Source organism: Salmo salar, chromosome 07 (assembly GCF_965601325.2).
Source record: "Salmo salar chromosome 07, fSalSal1, whole genome shotgun sequence".
In the NCBI taxonomy this organism is placed as follows: Eukaryota; Metazoa; Chordata; class Actinopteri; order Salmoniformes; family Salmonidae; genus Salmo; species Salmo salar.
Genome location: NC_138297.1, coordinates 29,156,288 through 29,177,471, shown reverse-complemented (window position 1 = coordinate 29,177,471; position 21,184 = coordinate 29,156,288). Strand labels below are relative to the sequence as shown.

Sequence of the window (21,184 nt, the reverse complement as noted above, 5' to 3'; positions counted from 1 at the left end):
AACGTGTCTGTATGTCACGGTTGTCGTCGGTGAATGAGGACCAAAACGCAGCAGGTACGTGAATGCTCATCTTGATTTTTAATTATCTTCAAAAATGAACATACAAAATAACAAAACCGAAAAACGAACAACTAAACTGACAGTCTGCAAAGCATAGGCTCAACACAGAACAATCACCCACAAATCACACACACAAACACACCCTAATATATGGGACTCTCAATCAAAGGCAGATAGACAACACCTGCCTTCAACTGAGAGTCCCAAACCCAATTAACCAAACATAGAAACACACACACCAGACTAACCATAGAATACAAACACATAGACCATCAACCAAAAACCCGGAAATACTAAATCAAACACCCTTTACACAAACATACCACCCCGAACCACATAAAACAAATACCCTCTGCCACGTCCTGACCAAACTACAAAAACAATTAACCTTATACTGGCCAGGACGTGACAGTACCCCCCCCCCCCTTAAAGGTGCTACCCCAGAAGCACCTTAACAAAAAATAACCCCAAGCAACACCAAAAAAAATTCCCCTTTTCTAAAGGGAGGGAAGGGAGGGTGGCTGCCGTCAACGACGGCACTGTGCTACACCCCCCCCCCCCTCCCCAACCCACCTATTTCTGGAGGTGGCTCCGGCTCAGGCCGTTCCAGGCTGTCGGGGCAGTCTGGCAGCTCGGGACAGTCTGGGCAGTCTGGCAGCTCGGGACAGTCTGGCAACTCGGGACAGTCTGGGCAGTCTGGCAACTCGGGACAGTCTGGGCCGTCTGGCAACTCGGGACAGTCTGGGCCGTCTGGCAACTCGGGACAGTCTGGGCCGTCTGGCCACTCCGGCAGTTCAGGGCAGTCTGGCCACTCCGGCAGTTCAGGGCAGTCTGGCCACTCCGGCAGTTCAGGGCAGTCTGGCCACTCCGGCAGTTCAGGGCAGTCTGGCCACTCCGGCAGTTCAGGGCAGTCTGGCCACTCCGGCAGTTCAGCGCAGTCTGGCCACTCCGGCAGTTCAGGGCAGTCTGGCCACTCCGGCAGTTCAGGGCAGTCTGGCCACTCCGGCAGTTCAGCGCAGTCTGCCCACTCCGGCAGTTCAGCGCAGTCTGGCCACTCCGACAGTTCAGCGCAGTCTGGCCACTCCGGCAGTTCAGCGCAGTCTGGCCACTCCGGCAGTTCAGCGCAGTCTGGCCACTCCGGCAGTTCAGCGCAGTCTGACCTCTCTGGCGACTGTTGACTGGCGGGCAGCTCTGGCGACTGTTGACTGGCGGGCAGCTCTGACGACTGTTGACTGGCGGGCAGCTCTGACGACTGTTGACTGGCGGGCAGCTCTAAGGACGACTGTTGACTGGCGGGCAGCTCTGATGACGACTGTTGACTGGCGGGCAGCTCTGATGACGACTGTTGACTGGCGGGCAGCTCTGATGACGACTGTTGACTGGCGGGCAGCTCTGATGACGACTGTTGACTGGCGGGCAGCTCTGATGACGACTGTTGACTGGCGGGCAGCTCTACATTCTGCCCCTCTCTGATTCCTATTTTGTAGGTCACTCGTCCTTGATGGTTGGTATGTTGGGATCTGGATGTATCAAGAAAATTACCAAGACTATGATGCAGCTCAGGGTCCCCCATATTCCCAAAAACCGCCAACCCTCTCCTGCCCTTAGTCAATCTTCTAGGAACCACCCCATACACACACCTCTATGAGCACACACAGTGATGATAAGTCAGGGTAGGGAATCTTCATTAGGGAAGATTCCCTACCGGGCCCTATTAGCACTCGGTTCTGCTCCCTAACTCTGTGTGTTTTCACCGGTGTTTGTATGTGTTCCTACCTTTTGGCAGTGGGTAACGTGAACCCAAGTGGCTCTCTCAGCTATTCTAACGGCAAAGGTGGTTACCAACAAAACCTGGTATGGATCTTCCCAACGGGACTGCTTCCAGTCTTTTCTCCTCAGGGACTGGATCCACACCCAGTCTCCTGGTTGGATTGAGTGAATCACCTTCTGTAATTCACCTGTGGGACACAAAAGCTTTGACATACGAGTGTGGTTAACTTCTTATGGATGGTGGCAGTATTGAGTCGCTTGGATGACTGACATGCCCAGAGTAAACTGCCTGCTACTCACTCCCAGAAACTAAGATATGCATATTATTAGTAGACTTGGATAGAAAACACTCTGAAGTTTCTAAAACTGTTTGAATGATGTCTGTGAGTAAAACAGAACTCATATGGCAGGCAAAAACCTGACATTTTAATTATGAGATTTTTGTTGTTTTGAATTTGCCGCCGTGCGCTTTCACTGGCTGTCGTCATATCGATCCCGCTAATGGGATTCAAGCCATAAGAAGTTAATGCAACCTCTGTGTCAGATTTTAAAATCGCTTTTCGGCAAAAGCACATTTTTCAATATTCTGAGTACAGAGCTCAGCCATCAAAGCAAGTTATACAGTTACCCGCCAAGTTCTGGAGTCAACTAAACTCAGAATTAGTATTATAAATCTTCCCTTACCTTTGCTGATCTTCGTCGGAATGCAATCCCAGGACTCCTACTTCCACAAGAAATGTTCTTTTTGTTCAAAATACTCCATATTTATGTCCAAATACCTCCTTTTGTTCGCGCGTTCAGATCACTATCCAAAGTTTCTCCACTTTACAGGTGGGGACAGAATGTCCTGTTATTGGTTTCACAGTTGCACAAGTTGTCTGTCAATAGCTCCTCTTATCATTTGTTTCACACTTGCACCCTGCTTACATAGCTAAAAAGGAACAAAATGTCCTAATTTTAACTAAAACTACACACATCATCAGATTATAGTTTTATGATTCTAATACATTTCACACAGTTATACAGTTTCAGGGTGAAATATCTTAGTCATTACTTTAGCCTCTCTCGGGTATGTGGGACGAAATCGTCCCACCCTAGTCAACAGCCAGTGGAATCGAGTGGCGCGAAATACAAAACCTTAAAAATGCTATAACTTCAATTTCTCAAACATATGACTATTTTACACCATTTTAAAGACAAGACTCTCGTTAATCTAACCACATTGTCCGATTTCAAAAAGGCTTTACAGTGAAAGCAAAACATTAGATTATGTTAGGAGAGTACACAGCCAGAAATAATCACACAGCCATTTTTCAAGCTAGCATATATGTCACAAAAACCAAAACCACAGCTAAATGCAGCACTAACCTTTGATGATCTTCATCAGATGACACACACTTTCTGGCGCCTTCAGAGAGCCTATGGGAGCCTTAGAAATTGTCACGTTACAGCAGAGATGCTGTATTTTCAACAGAGATGCCACAGAAGCACAAGAAATGGTCAGAGAGGGCATTTCCTGTATGGAATCTTCTCAGGTTTTGGCCTGCCATATGAGTTCTGTTATACTCACAGACACCATTCAAACAGTTTTATAAAATTTTGAGTGTTTTCTATCCAAATCTACCAATTATATGCATATTCCCGTTTCTGGAAAAGAGTAGTAACCAGTTTTTTTTCCGGACGTGAAAATACTGCCCCCTACCCTAGAGAGGTTAAACATACAAATTATTCTATCAGTACTGTGGTAAGATTGAATTAGTACATCTAGTGGAACCATTGTACTTGGGATGTGACATGTGACTTCATCAGATGATAGACCTGCTAGAAAAAATCTGGTACCATGTGAGATATAACAGTGTGGTATATGCAGGACTAACACTGTTTCAGACACAGCAATGTGCACATTATCAGACACAGAAAACATAGTTTTTATATTCACATGGTGGGCATGCAATCAGGTTACAACCAGCATGTATTGTAAACACATACTGCAGGAACATGTACAGAGACAGTTGACCTGGGATGACGTTGGTCGCTAACTCCATTAAACTAGATCACCCGTTCATCGTACAATTCCTGTGACAGACAGACAAGCAATTAGACAGACAGACGTAAAGACAAGCAGACAGACAGACAGACAGACAGACAGACAGACAGACAGACAGACAGACAGACAGACAGACAGACAGACAGACAGACAGACAGACAGACAGACAGACAGACAGACAGACAGACAGACAGACAGACAGACGTTGTCAGTTGACCCGGGATGACACTGGTCCCCATCATGAAGTGTGTGTCCTCAGCAGGCACATTTCTCCGCTGGATAACAGTATTATGTGGTCTTTAACCCTGTTAGACTACATCCCCCTTTCATAATTCCTGCTGTGTGTGTCTGTCTACTAGTATTTTATCAGGCATTAGGCCTACATCTAAGGATGTACTTTGAGTAGCAAGGTAGGAAACATATTAAGCAAAAAACACAATAACATGCATGCTAACGGGATAATATCATATTACTATCATATTATTCACTGGTATCTGTCTCGTCTATGATGATTCACCTCCACCCGCCAATCCCCGCAACACACACACACCACCATCATTCCTGTTCCCAAGAACTCTAAGGCTTCATGCCACAATGACTACCGCCCTCTAGTACTCCCATCTGTAATCATGAAGTGCATTGAGAAGCTGGTTATGGCACACATTAACTCCATCATTCCAGACATCCTAGACCAAGACCCACTCCAATTAGCATACCGCCCCAACAGATCCATAGACGACGCAATCTAAATTGCATTCCACACTGCCCTCACCCACCTAGACAAGATGAATACCTACGGTGCATTCGGAAAGTACTCAGAACCCTTGACTTTTTCCACATTTTGTTACATTACAGCCTTATTCTAAAATGGATGAAATTGTTTTTTTCCCCCTCATCAATCAACACGCAATACCTCATAATGACAAAGCAAAAACAGTTGTTTTGTTATGTTTGCAAATGTATATAAAAAAAACTAAAACAGAAATACCTTATTTACTTAAGTATTCAGACCCTTTGCTATGAGACTCGAAATTGAGCTCAGGTGCATCCTGTCCACCTGTGGTAAATTCAATTGATTAGACATGATTTGGAAAGGCACACACCTGCCTACATAAGGTCTTCCAACAGGACAACGACCCTAAGCACACAGCCAAGACAACGCAGGAGTGGCTTCGGGACAAGTCCTTGAGTGGCCCAGCCAGAGCCCGGACTTGAACCAGATCGAACATCTCGGGAGAGACCTGAAAATAGCTGTGCACCGACGCTCCCCATCCAACCTGACAGAGCTTGAGTGGATCTGCAGAGAAGAATGGTAGAAACTCCCCAAATACAGGTGTGCCAAACTTGTAGCGTCATACCCAAGAAGACTTGAGTTTGTAATCGCTGTCAAAGGTGCTTCAACAACGTACTGAGTAAAGGTACTGAATACTTTTGTAAATGTAATTTTTCAGTTTACATTTTTTATAAATTTGCAATCATTTAAAAAAAACTGTTTTTGCTTTGTCATTATGTGGTATTGTGTGTAGATTGATGAGGGGGAGAAAAACAATTTAATTAATTTTAGAATAAGGCTGTAACGTAACAAAATGTGGAAAAGGTCAAGGGGTCTGAATACTTCCCGAATGCACTGCATGTGAGAATGCTGTTCATTGACTGCAGCTCAGCGTTCAACACCATTGTCCCCTCCACGCTCGCCACCAAGCTTAGGACCTTGGGACTGAACACTTCTCTCTGCAACTGGATCCTGGACTACTTGACGGACCGATCCCAGGTGGTGAAGGTAGGCAACATCATCTCCGCCATGCTGACCCTCAACACGTGGTCCCCACCGGGGTGTGTGCTTAGTCCCCTCCTTAACTCCCTGTTCACCCATGACTGCGTGGCCACGCACAACTCCAACACCATCATCAAGTTTGCTGATAACACGATGGTGGTAGGCCTGATCACCAGCAATGATGAGACAGCCTACAGGGAGGAGGTCAGTCACCCGGCAATATGGGGCTGGAACAACAACCTCTCCCTGAACATCAGTAAGACCAAGGAGATGATTGTGGACTACAGGAAATGGGGGGGTCGAGCACGCCCCCATCCACATCGACAGGGCTGTAGTGGAGTGGGTCGAGAGCTTCAAGTTCCTCGGTGTCCAAATCACAAAGAACTTAACATGGACCACACACACGCACAGTCATGAAGAAGCCGCGACAGAGCCTTTCCCCTTCAGGAGGTTGAAAAGGATTGGCATGGGCCTTCAAATCCTCAAAAAGTTCTAGAGCTGTACCATTGAGAGCATGTTGACAGGCTGTATCACTGATTGGTATTGCAATAGCACCGCCCTCGATCACATGGCGCTACAGAGGGTGGTGGGGACAGCCCAGTACATCACTGGGTCAGAGCTCCCTGCCATCCAGGACCTCGATATCAGGCGGTGTGAAAGAAAGACCCGGAAAACCGTTAGACTCCAACCACCTAAACCATAGACTTCTCTCTGCTTCTGCACGACAAGCAGTACTAATACTAATACGCACCGTCTCTATGCACACACACAGGGCCCTACACAATACACACACTGATACTCCAACACACATCCAAACACTCACTCCATAACACACGCATAATACCCACATACATTTATACTGAATCTACACAGACACACCCACTTACATACAAGCTGCTACTACTCTGTTTATTGTATATCCTGATGTCTAGTCACCTTACCCCTATACATATCTACCTCTATCAATCCAGTATCCCTGCACATTGTAAATATGGTTCTGGAACTGACCCTGTACATAATATGCTTGCTTACTTTATCATGTTCTTCTGATTTTTATATCTTGTGTGTTTTTGTTTTACCTTGCTATTTTTAGTATTACATTGTTATTGATTACTGCAAGAAAGGCATTTCACTGTACTTGTGCATGTGACATTAAAACTTGAAACTTGAAACACACACAACCGTCATCAGCCGGTCAGATAGTCATATAAACATTGTGCTGAACTTTTATCCCGCCTGAGATCTGATGCAACAAGGGAACAGAAGAGGGGCAAAATGACAGGTCCTTTAGAAGGCTCTAGAACATTTCTATTGATCTTTATTGGGCTGTAAACACCGGCAAACGGGGAAAAGGACAAACAGGTCAGACTGTGACATCACTGAGCTCTCTAATTGGTCAAGTGAAAGGCGTACCAGCGAGTCCTGCGGAAAAGGGCCCTGTGTAGTTAGAATCTGTCTGTATGTATTTTAGGTCGGGTGACTCTCTTCCTCCCCTCAAAAAGCAATAACAGATACAGAAAAGCACCCAAACAGATCAGGGTAATCTTTGTCTGAGCAACATAATACAGTACTTCATGATGGGTGTCAAAGCCAAACAACCCCACAAGGCAAATGCACATTAGAGCTTTACCTCACCACTCTGTTGTGTTGTGGCGTTTACTGTGTTCAAGACTAGTTGCTTTAACTGGAACTGTACAACACTTCTCCCTGAGATTCTTGACAGTTTTTAATGCTAAATCATAAAAAAGAGAGACCATATACATTTTGGGATTATGATCATGTTCTATAATGTCAAAGGCTATTTAGGCCTAGGTAAGCCTTTTTTAATCAATCAATCAATCAAATGTATTTATAAAACCTTTTTTACATCAGCAGATGTCACAAAGAGCTATACAGAAACACAGCCTAAAACCCCAACAGCAAGCATTGCAGATATAGAAGCACGGTGGCTAGGAAAAACTCCCTAGAAAGGCCGGAACCTAGGAAGAAACCTAGAGAGCAACCAGGCTCTGAGGGGTGGCCAGTCCTCCTCCGGCTGTGCCGGGTGGAGATTATAAGAGTCCATTAAGGTCAGATTGGTCTTCAAGATGTTCAAACATTCATAGATGACCAGCACGGTCAAACAATAATCACAGTGGTTGTAGAGGGTGCAACAGGTCAGCACCTGAGGAGTAAATGTCAGTTGGCTTTCCATAGCCGAGCATTCAGAGGTCGAGACAGCAGGTGCGGTAGAGCGAGAGAAAAAGAGAGCAAGTCAAAAACAGCAGGTCCGGGACAAGGTAGCATGTCCGGTGAAACAGTTCAGGGTTCCATAGCTGCAGGCAGAACAGTTGAAACAGGGAGCAGCAGCACAACCAGGTGGAATGGGGGCAGCCAGGAGTCATCAGGCCAGGTAGTCCTGAGGCATGATCCTAGGGCTCAGGTCCTCTGGGAGGGGAGAGAGAGAAGGAGAGAGAATTAGAGGGAGCATACTTAAATTCACACAGGACACCAGATAAGACAGGAGAATTATACCAGATATAACAGACTGACCCTAGCCCCCGGCACATAGACTATTGCAGCATAGATACTGGAGGCTGAGACAGGGGTGGGTCGGGGGACACTGTGGCCCCGTCCGACGATACCCCCAGACAGGGCCAACCAAGCAGGATATAACCCCACCCACTTTGTCAAAGCACAGCCCCCACACCACTAGAGGGATATCAACAGACCACCAACTTACTACCCTGAGACAAGGCTGAGTATAGCCCATGAATTATCTTCGGTTATAGTCACACGATGGCCCTCAAAGAACAACACTGGACTTTATGCATACTGGAAACCACATATCCTAAAGCCGCATTTATTGATGCTGGGATTTTAACTAAGCAAATTTGAGGAAAACGCTACCGAAGTTCTACTAACACATTGACTGTAGTACGCACGCTGAAAAAACATTTGAACCAGTGCTACTCAACTTTTTCGAAATACCCACAAGGCCCTCCCCCACCCTCCCTTCGGCAAATCTGATCACGACTCCATTTTGCTCCTCCCTTCCTATAGGCAGAAACTCAAACAGGAAGTACCCTTGCTAAGGTCTATTCAATGCTGGTCTGACCAATTGGAATCCATGCTTCAAGATTGTTTTGATCACGCAGACTGGGATATGTTCCGGGTAGCCTCTGAGAATAACATCGACGAATACACGGATACAGTGACTGAGTTCATCAGGAAGTATATAGAAGATGTTGTACCCACTGTGACTATTAAAACCTACCCAAACGAGATACCGTGGATAGACGGCAGCATTTGCGCAAAACTGAAAGCGCAAACCACCGCATTTAACCATGGCAAGGTGACTAGGAATATGGCCAAATACAAACAGTGTAGTTATTCCCTCTGTAAGGCAATCAAACAGGCAAAATGTCAGTACAGAGACAAAGTGGAGTCACAATTCAACAGCTCAGACATGAGACGTATGTGGCATGGCCTACAGACAATCACGGACAACAAAGGGAAAACTAGCCATGTCGTGGACACCAACGTCTTGCTCCCAGATGAGTTAAACACCTTCTTCGCCCCCGACTCGCTACCAAGGACTACCAAGGACATCAACCACCCGAAGCCACGGCCTGTTCACCCCGCAATCATCCAGAAGGTGAGGTCAGTAAAGGTGCATCAAAGCTGGGACCGAGAGACTGAAAAACAGCTTCTATCTCAAGGCCATCAGACTGTTAAATAGCCATCACTAGCCGGCTTCCACCCTGTTACACAACCCTGCACCTTAGAGGCTTCTGCCCTATATACATAGACTTGGAATCACTGGACACTTTAATAATGGAACACTAGTCACTTTAATAATGTTTAAATAATGTTTACATAATGCTTTACTCATCTCATATGTATATAATGTATTTTATTCTACTGTATTTTAGTCAATGCCACTCCGACATTACTCAATCTAATATTTATATATTTCCTAATTCCATTCTTTTACTTATAGACTTAGTAGGCCATTGTCATCCTTCATGTTGACTATAGTGGAGCCAGGAACATGTAACAGTGTGTCATAAGTAAATAAAAAACAATAAGAATGTGTTATTTATAACTCACTAAATTACCTTCCCATCTATTGATAACATGCAGCTTCATATCAAAGAGTATAAAGGGGTTATACAGTGCCTTCAGAAAGTATTCAGACATTTTTTGAAATTGTAGACATTTTTACAAAAGTATAAAATACATTTTTTTGTAAATATCACATTTACATAAATGTTCAGAACCTTAACTAAGTACTTTGTTGAAAGACCTTTGGCAGCGATTACAGCCTCGAGTCTTCTTGGGTATGGCGCTACAAGCTTGGCACACCTGTATTTGGGGAGTTACTCCCATTCTTCTCTGCAGATCCTCTCATGCTCTGTCAGGTTGGATGGGAGCGTTGCTGAACAGCTATTTTCAGGTCTCTCCAGAGATGTTTAATCGGGTTCAAGTCTGGGCTCTGGCTGGACCACTCAAGGACATTCAGAGACTTGTCCCGAATCCACTCCTGCGTTGTCTTGGCTGTGTGCTTAGGGTCGTTGTCCCGTTGTCCTGTCGCCCCAGTCTGAGGTCCTGAGCGCTCTGGAGCAGGTTTTCATCAAGGATCTCTCAACATCCCCACAGCATGATGCTGCCACTGCCATGCTTCATCGTAGGGATGGTGCCAGGTTGACTCCAGACGTGACGCTTGGCATTCAAGAGTTCAATCTTGGTTTCATCAGACCTGAGAATCTTGTTTCTCATGGTCTGAGAGTCTTTAGGTGCCTTTTGGCAAACTCCAAGCGGGCTGTCATGTGCCTTTTACTGAGGAGTGGCTTCCGTCTGGTCACTCTACCATAAAGGCCTGATTGGTGGAGTGCTGCAGAGATGGTTGTCTTTCTGGCAGGTTCTCCCATCTCCACAGAGGAACTCTGTGGCTCTGTCAGTGTGACCATCGGGTTCTTGGTCACCTCCCTGACCAAGACCCTTCTCCCCCGACTGCTCAGTGTGGCCAGTCGGACAGCTCTAGGAAGAGTCTTGGTAGTTCCAAACTTCTTCCATTTAAGAATGATGGAGGCCACTGTGTTCTTGGTGACCTTTCAATGCTGCAGAAATGTTTTGGTACCCTTCTCCAGATCTGTGCCTCGATACAATTCTGTCTCGGAGCTCTACGAACAATTCCTTCGACGTCATGGCTTGGTTTTTGCTCTGACATGCACTGTCAACTGTGTGACCTTTTATAGACAGGTGTGTGCCTTTCCAATTCATATAAAATCAATTGAATTTAACACAGGTGGACTCCAATGAAGTTATAGTAACGTCTCAAGGATGACCAATGGAAACAAGATGCATCTGAGCTCAATTTCGAGTCTCATAACAAAGAGTCTGAATACTGAAGGAAATAAGGTATTTCTGTTTTTTATTTGTAAACATGTGCAAACATTTCTAAAAACCTGTTTTCGTTTTGTCATTATGTGTAGATTGCTGAGGATTGCTGAGCATTTTTAAGAATGTAAACCATTTTAGAATAACAAAACGTAGAAAAAGTCAAGGCACTGAGCCTATTTTTTTTTCTTAACCATTATTTAACTACGCCAGTCAGGTAAGAACAAATTATCATTAACAATGACGGCCTACCGGGGAACAGTGCCTTATTCAGGGGCAGAATGACATATTTTTACTTTGTCAGCTCAGGGGTTCGATCCAGCAACCTTTCGGTTACTGGCCAAACGCTCTAAACACTAGGCTACCTGCCGCCTTTAAGGAAGTTATAGAATCTTACTATCAGGCACACTATCTCAAGTGTCAAGTGTCAAATAACTATGTTTATTGCCCTTACACTATGTTCAAGATGGTAGCCTACACAAAAAAACGGAGGAAAGAGGGATGTGGTGTCCATCACACATGGACCATTTCACTCGTTTTAGAGCTTCTTTCTTATATTTGGAAGAACTGGTAGATCCAAAGATTTAAAACGTACCAAGCTACTTTTCCCTGTCTTTGCTAATTTCTGCCAAAGTTCAGGTTGCAACATATAATATTTACATTGGTTTTGCGCGCGCCTCCATGTGTTTTCTTTGAGTCTGTCGGTGTCTATAACCCAAATAATGCAATAATCATTGATGGGTTGTGATGAGCGAAGTATATCGAGTCACCTGTGATATTCAAAACAATAGCATTATTCATGTCCAGGCTGTTGAGTCACTTCCTTATGTGAATTCCATCATTATATTATCTATTGTCAAAACATAAAATGCAGAAAAATAAGCAAGATACGTTTTTTTTTTTAACTTTCGCTTTTTCAAATGATCAACAGCTGATGGTTCATATGAAATATGTGTGGTACAATCAGTAGCCTAGGCCCTAGGCTACAACCTATTATTGATAAATATTTATTTGAAGCTTCTGATGTGTTGACCATTCTGAATAGGCGTCTCGGGATTTGCACTAGAATAAACTCAAACTGATTTATAACTAATTGCCACCGGTCACAGTGCATTATTTCTGTCCAAAATTGCATAGTTTAAGGAGGTGTGCTGTGCAGACCAATCCAAACCTGTGGATCTATTTGCGTCACTCGGGGGGAGGGATAACAGAGAGGGGCTCGTCTATAATTATGCCGCTGACTAAACACTGACGAGACGAGCGCCTAGGCATTTTAACAGTTAACTGAAAGACTACTAAAAAGACCAACGGTTTTCAACTGAAGATTTTGACCGTTTAAACAATATAACATTATTATAAATAGGCCTATCACTTTAATGTATTTATTTTAAGTCTACATTTTGAGAATTTTTTTCCGCTTGACGTTTTGCCGCTAGTCAAGTCTATCTGCTGCAGTTACAGTAAGCCAATTGATAAATCGCTGCTTTTGGGAGGATTCAACAGACATTACATTACTTCAGCATGTTTCCAGACTCAAGCACCGGGTGAGTAGCATAGACTATTAGCTAAATTTCATTAATTCCTTTCATGTTCTGGACGCGCTTCTCACATTGTTTTGCGGGAAAGTGCGTAGCCTAATAAGGAATTGCATCATTCTATCATTGTATTTACTAATTGTACTCATCCGCAACTTTTATTCAATGTGGTACTACTGTAGGCATATCACACACGGTCAACTGTGCTAGTGAAGAACATAGTAGTGTGTGTAATTTTAGATGAAACACCAGAAATGGTTTTATGTGGATCGGACGACTCACATGCGATTGGTGCAGCAGATAGTTTGATATTTTCATTGAGATTAAATGATAGTTGAAATCTAATTATCGAATAATAATAAAAAAATATCCTGCCGTTCAAAAAAACTCCATAGACGCTGAATAGCAGGTTGCCGAACAGGATTCTTTATTATACCAGACAGATGTGGGATGTGGGAATCTTAATAGTAAAGGGTTGTCCCCCTATTGGCTAACATCGTTTCTCAAAATAAATAAATAAAAAGAAAACCTACTGTAGGCGATAATAAATTGTTCAGAAAAGCCTAATAGTGAATTCACTCAATTTACTCTTATATATTGTAGCATAACATTTGACTAAATAATGTGTGTATCTTACACTTTTATTCACAGCTATTCTATAAGCAGGTGTTTGACAATTTAGTAACGCAACTTCACTTGAGATAGGCTATAGCCTCAGATATGAGGTGGGCTCAGATTCATGGTTATGGTTAGGCTATATGATGTAGCACAGAGTGTACAATAACACCATATGGGCTTGTTTTCATAATATGATGGTTCTTAGAAATGGGTGTGTGTTTAAGGTCAAAGTTGATACTCAGATAAGATAACCTAACAAACTGATATAGGCTTGAACAGTAGGGTGTTATAATAGGCTAAAACTATGGGCTGTGTGTGTGTGTGTGTGTTGACCTTTGTGAAAGGCAGAGGAGGAAAAGAATGACTCCAGTGTGACTCTGATGGAATGTCTGTGTGTGTGTGTATATGTATGTGTGTTTGTGTCCTTGGGAGATTCGACACTATGGAGGCTCACACTCATTAACACACTCAGAAAACATCACACACACTTCAACTTCTCATAGACACTCTGAAACACCCCATGGCACATCAGCTATGTGTCGTGATCGCATCGACCATGACATCCATTTGTTTTATTATAAAGTATAAGTAAATTATATTCTAACGTATATCTCTCTTATTTCTGTGTGTTTCAGGTACAGCTATGAGGACTGCAAGGCCACAGCAGACTGGCTGTTGGCCCAGACCTCCGTTCGCCCCGTGGTTGGCATCGTGTGTGGTTCAGGAATGGGAGGACTGGCTGATATGCTGAAAGACCAAGTGGCCTTCAACTACAAGGACATCCCCAACTTCCCCCAGAGCACAGGTATGTAGTAGTAGTGTATATCTATCTGTCCACCTGTTTTCTTATTTGGTGAATCTGCATTGCAGATGTATATGGGGTCTACATTGGCCATGTTACCAAACCAGGGAGAATTCTGGGCTCAGATTATAGCCTATGAAAAACTGCTGCACTCTTAGAAAAAAAGGGTTCCAAAAGAGTTCTTTGGCTGTCCCCATAGGAGAACCTGTTTTGGTTCCAAGTAGAACCCTTTTTGGTTCCAAAAAGGTTCTACATGGAAATCACCTTTTTCTTCTAAGTGTGGTCCTATAAGATGTTTTCTGATTGGTTGCTGTGCGTCGTCAGTGCATTCTAATTGGTTGTTGTGTGTTACAGTGCACGGCCATGCTGGGCGCTTGGTGTTTGGGACGCTGAAGGGAAGGCCATGTGTGTGCATGCAGGGACGCTTCCACCTGTACGAGGGATACGCCATCCAGAAGGTATGTCTGTCTAACAACATACCATGTAGCTTCTGTAGGATTCAGACATATGGTGCTCTTCTGCATTACTTTACATGATAGGTAGAGAAGATAGATTCATTATTATGCCTTAATTACAGGGAAATTTTCTTGACAACAAGATGAGTCAGTCAAATACACAGGTAAAATATTAAATATACCGTACACAGAAGTAAAGAGAATAAAAACACATAGTATTAAATCAACTAGCCCAGGTATTCCCAAACTGGGGTACGCGCAATGCTGTAGGTGGTACGTCAAATATATATATATATTCTTCTTTTTTTCTTCACATTTTTAAACAGTACATTTATATTTTCCAACAGGGCTATACATTTGGGTGAGGTTTTTTTCTTGCCTGTGTAGCCTCATTTCACTGCCAAATATAAAATGAAACCATCTAGTGTTCAGCGAAATAACAACACAATGTCAAATACAGGTAACCTAGTCAAATAATTAACATCCAATCACATTAATTCACTCTTGCGCAGACATTTAGAAACGAAACATGACAATTTGAAAAACAAGCCACAGGAGTTTTTGGAGTGAAAATAAAGACGACTTTCGAGTAGTAAGACATGTATAAAAGCAACAAATACCATTAATAAGGAGGGGCTAGAAGCGTCTTATATGGTGAGCTACTGAGTGGCTAGGACAGGCAAGCCCCATACTATTGTGGAGGACTTAATTCTTCTTGCTGCCGCGGATATGGCTGGGACAATGCTGGGGGAAAAGGCCCAAAAAACTATACAGACAATCTCTTCATCAAACAACACTGTTTCATGACGTATCAGTGACATGGCAGGAGATGTTTTGAAACAATTACTGCTTCGCATACAAGCCAGTGAATTATATGCTTTACAGCTGGATGAGTCAACAGACGTGGCAGGCCTGGCACAGCTCCAGAAGCCGCGCTCCTAGTGGCCAGGGACTTTAATGCGCAGGCAAACTTAAATCAGTTTTACCAAATTCTTACCAGCATGTCACATGTGCAACCAGAGGGAAAAAAAACTCTAGACCACCTTTACTCCACACACAGAGATGCATACAAAGCTCTCCCCCGCCCTCCATTTGGCAAATCTGACCATAACTCTATTCTCCAGATTCCTGCTTACAAGCAAAAACTAAAGCAGGAAGTACCAGCAGTGACTCACTCAATACGGAAGTGGTCAAATGATGCGGATGCTACGCTACAGGACTGTTTTGCTAGCACAGACTGGAATATGTTCCGGGATTCATCCAATGACATTGAGGAGTCATCGGCTTCATCAATAAGTGCATCGACGACGTCGTCCCCACAGTGACCGTACGTACATATCCCAACCAGAAGCCATGGATTACAGGCAACATCCTCATCGAGCTAAAGGCTAGAGCAGACGCTTTTGAGGAGCAGGACACTAATCCGGATGCCTATAAGAAATCCCGCTATTCCTCTGACGAACCATCAAACAAGCAAAGCATCAATACAGGTTTAAGATTGAATCCTACAACAGCAGCTCTGACACTCGTCGGATGTGGCAGGGCTTGAAAACTATTAAGGACTAGAAAGGAAAGCCCAGGCGCGAGCTGTCCAGTGACACGAGCCTACCAGACAAGGTAAATGCCTTTTATGCTCGCTTTGAGGCAAGCAACACTGAAGCATGCACGTGAGCACCAGCTGTTCTGGATGACTGTGTAATAACGCTCTCGGTAGCCGATGTGAGCAAGATCTTTAAACAAGTCAACATTCACAAACCTGCGGGGCCAGATGGATTACCAGGACGTGTACTCAAAGCATGCGCGGACCAACTGGCAAGTGTCTTCACTGACATTTTCAACCTCTCCCTGACTGAGTCTGTAATACCTATAGGTTTCAAGCAGACCACCATAGTCCCTGTGCCCAAGGAAGCGAAGGTAGCCTGCCTAAATGATTACCGCCCCGTAGCACTCACGTCAGTAGCCATGAAGTGCCTTGAAAGGCTGGTCATGGCTCACATCAACAGCATCCTCCATGATACCCTAGGGGGGGCGGCAATGCAAGTAGTCTGGGTAGCCATTTGATTATCTGTTCAGGAGTCTAATGGCTTGGGATTAGAAGCTATTTAGGAGCCTCTTGGACCTAGACCTGGCGCTCCAGTACCGCTTGCCATGTGGTAGCAGAAAGAACAGTCTATGACTAGGGTGGCTGGAGTCTGACAATTTTTAGGGCATTCCTATGACACCGCCTGGTGTCGTGGGTGAACAGGGAGTTCACTCACGTGGCCAAACGTGAACTCACGTGGCCAAACGTGAGTGAACTGCGTGGCCAAACACGACTCCAACACCATCATTAAGTTTTCTGACGACACAACAGTGGTAGGCCTGATCACCGACAACGATGAGACAGTCTATAGGGAGGAGGTCAGAGAACTGGCAGTGTTGTGACAAGTAGGGGTGGTGTACAGTATGTAGCCCTATTTGGTAAAAGACCAAGTCTATTTTATGGCATAACAGCTCAAATAAGCAAAGAGAAACGATAGTCCATCATTACTTTAAGACATGAAAGTCAGTCAATGCGGAAAATTTCAAGAACTTTGAAAGTTTCTTCAAGTGCAATCGTAAAAACCATCAAGCGCTATGATGAAACTGGCTCTCATGAGGACCGCCACAGGAAAGGAAGACCCAGAGTTACATCTGCTGCAGAGGATAAGTTCATTAGAGTTACCAGCCTCAGAAATTGCAGCCCAAATAAATGCTTCAGAGTTCAAGTAACAGACACATCTCAACATCAACTGTTCAGAGGAGACTGTGTGAATCAGGCCTTCATGGTCGAATTAGTACAAAGAAACCACTACTAAAGGACACCAATAAGAAGTAGAGACTTGCTTGGGCCAAGAAACACGAGCAATGGACATTTGAGCAATGGACATTAGACCGGTGGAAATCTGTCTTTGTGAGACGCAGAGTAGGTGAACTGATTATCTCCACATGCGTAGTACCCACCGTGAAGCATGGAGAAGGAGATGCTTTGCTGGTGACACTGTCAGTGATTCGTTTTTAATTTTTTTTTAATTCAAGGCACACTTAACCAGCATTGCTACAACAGCATTCTGCAGTGATACGCCATCCCATCTGGTATGCGCTTAGTGGGACTATCATTTGTTTTTCAACAGGACAATCACACAACAGACCTCCAGGCTGTTTGACCAAGAAGGAGAGTGATGGAGTGCTGCATCAGATGACCTGGCCTCCACAATCACCCGACCTCAACCCAATTGAGATGATTTGGGATGAGTTGAACCGCAGAGTGAAGAAAAAGCATCTAACAAGTACTCAGCATATGTGGGAACTCCTTCAAGACTGTTGGAAAAGCATTCCAGGTGAAGCTAGTTGAGAGAATGCCAAGAGTGTGCAAGGGTGGCTACTTTGAAGAATCTAAAATATATTTTGATTTGTTTAACACTTTTTTTGGTTACTACATGATTCCAAATCATGAAAAACCCTAGAATGAGTAGGTGTGTCCAAACTTTTGACTGGGAATGTATGCGTGTTCCAGATCACCCTGCCTATGCGTATCTTCAGCTTGCTGGGTGTAGAGACGGTCATCCTGACCAACGCTGCTGGCGGTCTCAACCAGGACTTCAAAGTGGGAGACATCATGATCATGAAAGACCACATCAACATGCCCGGCTTTGCTGGCAACAACCCACTTGCTGGAGCAAACGACAACAGGTAGGTAGTGTGTCTGTGTGTGTGCGTGCGTGTGTGCGTGCCAGAGAGAATTTTGTTCAACTTCTTTACACTCACAATAGTTATGTGTAGGGATGCACTGATATGACATTTTTGGCTGATACCGATGTCTGATATTTTCCTTGCCAAAAAACCCGATACCGATATTTAACATTTTAGTGGCCTTTTAAGCATTCTAGTACAGTTAAATAGTTGAAAAACAAACACACACACACACTAACCAAAAAGTTATTTTGTTGGCATTTACGTATGTCCCCATTACCAGTAAAACATAATCAAAACCTATTTCTTTCACTTACTTGCTGTGCTGTTCGTTGTTCGTTTGTTCAGTCTCAACCAGCATTTCATCATACATGTCAAGCAGTGAAGTTTCAGCTCTGTCTGTCCGTGGCCTCTCTTCCTTGGTGGGCACTGTCACCGTGTCCGTTTCCATCTTGTCCAGCTGTGTCTGTAACATTTCACGTAAACTCTGTTTCTTGTCTGCATCGAAGTAGTGGTCCTTGTACCGATCATCGAGCATGGTGGCGACACAGCAAAGAGGCTCAGAGAGAATGCCACCAAATCACTTGTTCACAGCCTCTAGTAGAGTACTTCTGTAAGTTTTAACCCCACGGTCTGTGTCAGCAGTTTTATTGAGCAGGCATTTCAATGCCATGACAGAGGGTATCACGTCTGCTGCAGATGCAGGTGATTAGCTTATTTCTCGAGTCAGTTGTTCGAATGGAGCTAGGAGTGTGTTCAAGTTCTCAAATGCCATTGAAATGACAACAGAGGTATGAGAACCAGGACATTCTTGAGAATGCAATACGGCTTTTCTCAGTACGAAATCCTTGTTGACCCACTGTGCTGTCAGACTCAGCATGCTCATGGGGCTGACATCACTTGTCCAAATGTCAGTCGTGAAGCTAATAGCAGTGACGCCCATAGCAAGTAGCTCATGGATGTGCGTTTCAACAATACTGTGTAACTCCGGTAGGGCAACATCTGAAAAATAGTGGCTACTTGGTAGTGTGTACCGGGGCTCGACCAGTCGGCGAAAGCCAACATCATCCCCGACAGAGAACGGTTGACTGTCAAGGGCAATGAATTCCATTATCTTGGCATTAATGGATTTCACCTTTGAGTTGTCTTGCTGAAATGTTCTTACTCTTTCAAATGACTGCTTGACTTGAACTTGTTTAGTTGTTGGAAGAGTGCACCTAGTTTTTTTCCCAGCTTTTTTTCTAAGTAGTTGCTGAACGTCTGGGGGGGATGCACTTTCAAATGAGTAATTAGGCTTGTGGTATTGAAAGATATCACTTTCTCCCCTCCTCGGGAAATAATAGCAGCACAAACGTTGCATATGGCCTTTTTGTTATCTTCCTTTGAAACATCAAAATAGATCCACACAGCAGACATTGTGGGCTCGGTTAGGAATGCTGTGTTGCACGTGTAGCGCTGTATTTTTCGTGGCGTCGTTATGTCATCTACCTATGTTATATAGGTATGCACGTCAGCTTTGACATCGGTTTTGCACATCGGCGTTAAACTAGACATGCCGATGTTGGCATTCTTAGCTAATATCGGCCCATTCCTATATGCTAACTGATATATCGTGCACCCCTAGTTTTGTGGCATTGAGGTGTAACCTACTCTCCCTTCCTCCCTCCCTCTCGCTTTCCTAGGTTCGGTGTGCGGTTCCCCTGCATGTCTGACGCGTACGACAGAGAGCTGCAGCAGCTGGCTGTGGATGTGGGACAGGAACTAGGCTACGGTGACTTCCTGCGTGAGGGCGTATACTGCGTCCTGGGCGGGCCCTCGTTCGAGACCATAGCGGAGTGTCGCATGCTGCACAAACTGGGAGCTGACGCTGTCGGTAAGTCTCATCTCCAGCGTGCCTTCCCTCTTGGAGTAGTTTTAATCACAAGACCTTCACAATGCTCCGTTCATTGCATTTGACATATTGAACTCAAAATCTTTTCTCTTATATTGAGGAAACATAACTGATGCGGTTATCAAACGTATTATCCCTATGTCTGCACTGCTCTAACATTCTCTCTCTCCCTCTCTCAGGCATGAGCACGGCTCACGAGGTGATCGCGGCGCGTCACTGCGGCATGCGTGTGTTCGCCCTATCCCTGATTACCAACAAGGCTGTGATGGACTACGACAGTGAGGAGAAGGCCAACCATGAGGAAGTCCTGGAGACAGGCCAGCACCGCGCCATCCAGCTGGAGAAACTGGTCTCTACCATGGTCACCCGCATGGAATACAACAACACCAACGCCTAAATGAACGAATGGATCCAACCACCAAACTCATCGAAATAGAATTCCTACAATGGGAATCCCATTTAAGACAATGGGTGGACTGGCGGCCATTTTGAGTGTACCAATGAAGTGTAAGTGAAATTGCCTTGGTCTAAGGTGCAAAACCCATTCTAGGAATTCAATTTCTATGGTAAAACTGGCTCTGGATCAGTAGAAACCGACCGCCTTGAACTTATGAAACCCAATGACCTGCTTTTGACACAACATTGCCTGATCTGAGAGCTGTGTGGAACAGTCACTTACTGGCTGACCTCTCACTCTCACTGTCCCTCTTTTTAAAACATTCTTCCCATTTTCAAGACGAAGGTGTACATTCCTGTCATGAGCTGCTCTACAGGCTGTCTCAATTTTCTTTTTTATTATTGTCTATTATAAGTTGATAATGTTAACTTAATATTGATCTGCATGTGTAAATGTCTTCATTTAACATCACAATGAGAAAGCTATGAATCTGCTGTAAATGCCTTTTAACATATGTATCCTGTCTATAATGTACATTAGCTGTTGATGTAAAGTATTATTTCTGCTCTTGTTCCTTTTTAATATGAATGTGCTTACTAAAGTTTATATTTATTCATGTGATCAAGTCGATTTGGAGGATTTATTGGTCAATGATTCCAAAGATTCTCTATTATAGTGACAAGATAGTCAAATGACCGCTCTAACAATGGAAATAAATGTCCTCAAAGATGGAAGGCAGGCG

At 44.2% G+C, this 21,184-nt stretch overlaps 1 protein-coding gene across 1 annotated transcript; it reads left to right on the top strand.

The window, feature by feature from the left end:
- Nucleotides 1–12,271: 12,271 nt before the first annotated feature.
- LOC106608992 (purine nucleoside phosphorylase) lies at nt 12,272–21,063 on the top strand. Its single transcript, XM_014207309.3, has 6 exons — nt 12,272–12,577; nt 13,822–13,991; nt 14,343–14,446; nt 17,979–18,154; nt 19,837–20,027; nt 20,225–21,063. Exons 1-6 carry the CDS (start codon nt 12,555–12,557, stop codon nt 20,440–20,442), a joined length of 882 nt encoding a protein of 293 aa, XP_014062784.1. The 5' UTR covers nt 12,272–12,554; the 3' UTR covers nt 20,443–21,063.
- Nucleotides 21,064–21,184: the final 121 nt, after the last annotated feature.

Bases quoted from the DNA above. Each gene is read 5' to 3' on its own strand.
- LOC106608992 (XM_014207309.3), top strand. From the start codon at position 12,555: ATGTTTCCAGACTCAAGCACCGG. The intron at 12,578-13,821 runs GTGAGTAGCATA...TGTGTGTTTCAG, and splicing joins TTTCCAGACTCAAGCACCGG to GTACAGCTATGAGGACTGCA. The intron at 13,992-14,342 runs GTATGTAGTAGT...TGTGTGTTACAG, and splicing joins CAACTTCCCCCAGAGCACAG to TGCACGGCCATGCTGGGCGC.